Source organism: Vigna umbellata, chromosome 6 (assembly GCF_029865625.1).
Source record: "Vigna umbellata cultivar VRB3 chromosome 6, Vumbellata_1.0, whole genome shotgun sequence".
Lineage (NCBI taxonomy): Eukaryota > Viridiplantae > Streptophyta > Magnoliopsida > Fabales > Fabaceae > Vigna > Vigna umbellata.
In genome coordinates this window covers 23521357-23524945 of record NC_142170.1, presented here as the reverse complement: position 1 = coordinate 23524945, position 3589 = coordinate 23521357, and the positions used below count along the sequence as shown (strand labels likewise).

At 34.5% G+C, this 3589-nt stretch overlaps 1 protein-coding gene across 1 annotated transcript; it reads left to right on the top strand.

Moving 5' to 3' along the window:
* Positions 1–1084: 1084 nt before the first annotated feature.
* LOC124829934 (uncharacterized) lies at positions 1085–2407 on the top strand. The gene is made up of 3 exons (XM_047303523.2): positions 1085–1257; positions 1360–1404; positions 1664–2407. Exons 1-3 carry the CDS (start codon positions 1105–1107, stop codon positions 2048–2050), a joined length of 585 nt encoding a protein of 194 aa, XP_047159479.1. The 5' UTR covers positions 1085–1104; the 3' UTR covers positions 2051–2407.
* Positions 2408–3589: the final 1182 nt, after the last annotated feature.

The window sequence follows — 3589 nt, the reverse complement described above, 5'->3', positions numbered from 1 at the left end:
AGAATCCTCGACCCCAATTAGATAATGACATCAGGATAGAACCAGTTGGAGAGACCTAGAATTTTGTCTTTGGTGGAGGATCTGATGTTGAAGATAGGGTAGTAGAAGAACAAGGAGAAAACTTGATAGGTAGGGGTTATGAACAATGCTGATTTATTTGCATAGATAACAACCGACGTCCCAAGAATTGATGGAATTGTAGCCTCTCATTGACTATCAACATTTAACAAGGCTTTCATAAAAGAAGAGAAAACTATGTGAAAAGAAAAAACAGATTGCAAATATATATTATTAATATGTTGTCGTAAACCAATCATTATTAATGAATTTTGATTATTTCAGTTTTATTTTGTAGTGTTACGTATTCAATCTTTTATCCTATAATATATATTATACTTTGTTTTTAGTTCTTTAAAATTCAAGAAATTATGGTGATGTGTTTTGGATAAGATTAGAGAAACTCCTGAAAGGTAAATTATGGCTTTTTAAAAACGAAATTAATATATTTCCCATTATTGTAATTTGATACAAAAGTTCATCATAAAAAATAAATACTTTTATGCATTACAGGAAAACTCAAGTGCATCATGAACATAAATCGTAAAATTTGGTCTCTCAATGAAAAAATTAATTGATACAATTTGGAGGCTTTAATTTAATGATTTTTTTAAAGAATATATGTATATGTACGAATGAGTATTCCACTTTGTTCATAATCAATATAAATTTATTTTATATATTGACTTATTTAAATCGTAATATCATTATTTATTAATATAATATTATAAATATTTAAAAAATGTATATTAATTTTAAAAAATAATTGTATTTAAGTTAGTCAACCATTTAATTTATTAATTTATGAGTTGGACAATATTACAATTTTTTTAACTTATAATAAGTGACTTAAATTAAGTTAGCTCTTATAAAATAACCATCCGTGATGAATAGACCTAATAAAGTCGAGTGATTAGATAGAATTTCCTTCAGCTTTTAATTTATATATTGAGCGAAATAGTTATTAATGGTTAACAAATACCAATATCACGCGCGTACAATAGTGTGGTATATAACGTTACGCTTCTCTCTTTTTGTTCATAAACGATGGCACAAGAATTACCAACCGCCATTCCGCAATCGCAAGGAAGCTCCACGAAGAAACGGCCTACGAAGAACGACAAAGTGTGGCTGGAGGACTATCTCCACTTCCTTCATTCTCGGCAAACGCTTCACCTAACAATGAATCAACTTAATCAGGTTCCATTCCTTCTATGAACATTTCAATTCTCATTTTCGTTGTCAATTTTCTCTCAACATTATGGATTTCATTGTTAATTTTTCTTCCTCCTACTGTCACAGGTCATCCGCATTCATGGCTTCAAGAAAATCCACAACGCTCCCAAGGTTCTTTTCTCCATCAAGCTAATCTTAAGTTCCGTTTGGTTACTAACAAAAAATTGCGGGGAAACGTTGCCTATTTTAACCTTTTTCTTCTTAATTTTTATTCCTCACTTTCTTTTAAATTTAACGCGCTTTAAGATTAGAAGTTCTAGATTGCTTGGGTAGTTTAGGTCTCTCTCCGCAAATCTTCGAACAAGAGATTATTATCGAATAGGTTTTGGTTTTGAGAAATTGCAAAAACCTATCTGGATTCCTTGAGCAGAAGGTGCTGGTGGAGGCCGTGGAGTCGCTGGATCTTGTAGATGTGCCGCGTTCGACCCTGCGTGACAGCGTCTCGGCGTTTGCGGCGGTGGCATTGGAGGACGTGGTGGCGGATTTGGCAGAGCTAAAATGGCAAGAGTGCTGCGTAACCTCCGTCGAGAGAATAAGTTTCTCCGAAGGCAAGAGCGTGTTGCCTGCTTCTTCCGATGAGAGCTTCCGAGTTACGAGCCAGTCGAAGAGTATGGACGCAGTCCGTAACCTAATCCCTAAAGATTCTCGGAGAAGCCTGAAACCAACAAAAATGGTGCCGAAGCGTAAGAGGAGTAAGGTTCCCGCTCCCGACTCTGTTGCCTCAACTGTAGATTCCGCTTCTCTCGCTTCCTGCTGAGTCAATGAGTGAATATGCTCTATATATGAGTAAAACGTTAAATAGGAGAATGGATACGACACTAGATATGAATGAGTTCCAGTGTCAGGATACTGTGAACGTGTCTCACCAAAATGGCAAGTGTTTTACCTTTGAACTGTTAGCCTCTCACTGCCATTTTATTTGTTTTCTATCTTCCACATTCTATATTAAGGCTTGGACAATTTGCAGATTACACACTATTAATATGTAAGGCTCAAATTGAGAAGATAATGACTGTAAAAGAGGCACTATAAGATGTTTGGAATTGGTGTCTGGCCTTAAGGTGAACTTTCACAATAGTAAAATAAGGGTGATACACATCAATCATTGAGAGCTCTTCTTCGACTCTTAATTGCATCATTGCATTTACCATTTGCATACCTTGGAATAAATGTGGAGGCCAATCCGTGGAAATTTAAGTTCTGGTAGCCAGTTCTGAACAAAGTTTTGAAAATATTAGCAAGAAGGAAAGGAAGATGGTTTACTTTTATAGGAAGAGTGTGTTTATTAGACATCTATTCTTAGCAGTACCACTTTTTTACTTGTCACTCCTTATATTACCAACTAAAGTAGGAGCTGAAATTAGGAAAATGTAAAGACACTTTTGTAGGGATGGGAGATGGAAACTAGAAAGATGGCATGGGTTAAATGAGAGGATGTTTGTGAGTGGTTTGAGTGGGAAAGGGTACAAGTTGATATATAGATTCAAGAATTAGTAGGAATTACTTTAAATAAAGAAAAAGGGGATATGTAGATATGCAATGACACTGAAACGGTAATATACACAGTAAAATCGGCCTATAACAAATTATAAAATTGCAGGGTAGGGGAGGATACTGACATGTTTAAGGAATTTTGGAAAATAAAAACACTTCCTACGACACAATATTTTTCTTAGAGGTTGATAATAAATAAAAGACAATTTAACCAAAAGAGCAATTGCAATAAGAGATGATTTGTGTCATGTGTGGATAAGTGGTGGAAACATGTCATTTGTTTTTTACCTGCAAAATAGTTAACCATGTATGTAACAAGTGCTATAACAGGATAAATAATACTATTGTCTCCCATTGTCAACCTAAAAGACATTTCCAAAGTTTTAGTTATCAACATTTTAATAACAAATGAAGTAGAATCTGGAAGAGTCTATGGATGGCAGTGATTTCAATATTGTGGGCACATAGAAAATCTGTCCTTTCTAGACATGGGAAATGTTGATGCAGAGGAAGTTTTTACTATAGCATATATGAAAGTGTGGACTTGGATTAGAAACAAGTACCCCAACGTAAATTTTTCCTATTCAGATTGGTATCTTAATCCGGTTTGCTATATAAGATCCATGTATAAGTATATTTGAAACACACAAACCTAAAAGATAAGCAATGAGACAACCTGTAGTTTACAAATTTGTGAATTGGGGAGTTCACATGTCAGTGATAGAAAATATAAGGTAGATAGAAAGTAGAATCACAATTCAAAAAGAGGGATTGATCGGCATGAGCGGGAAACATAATATAT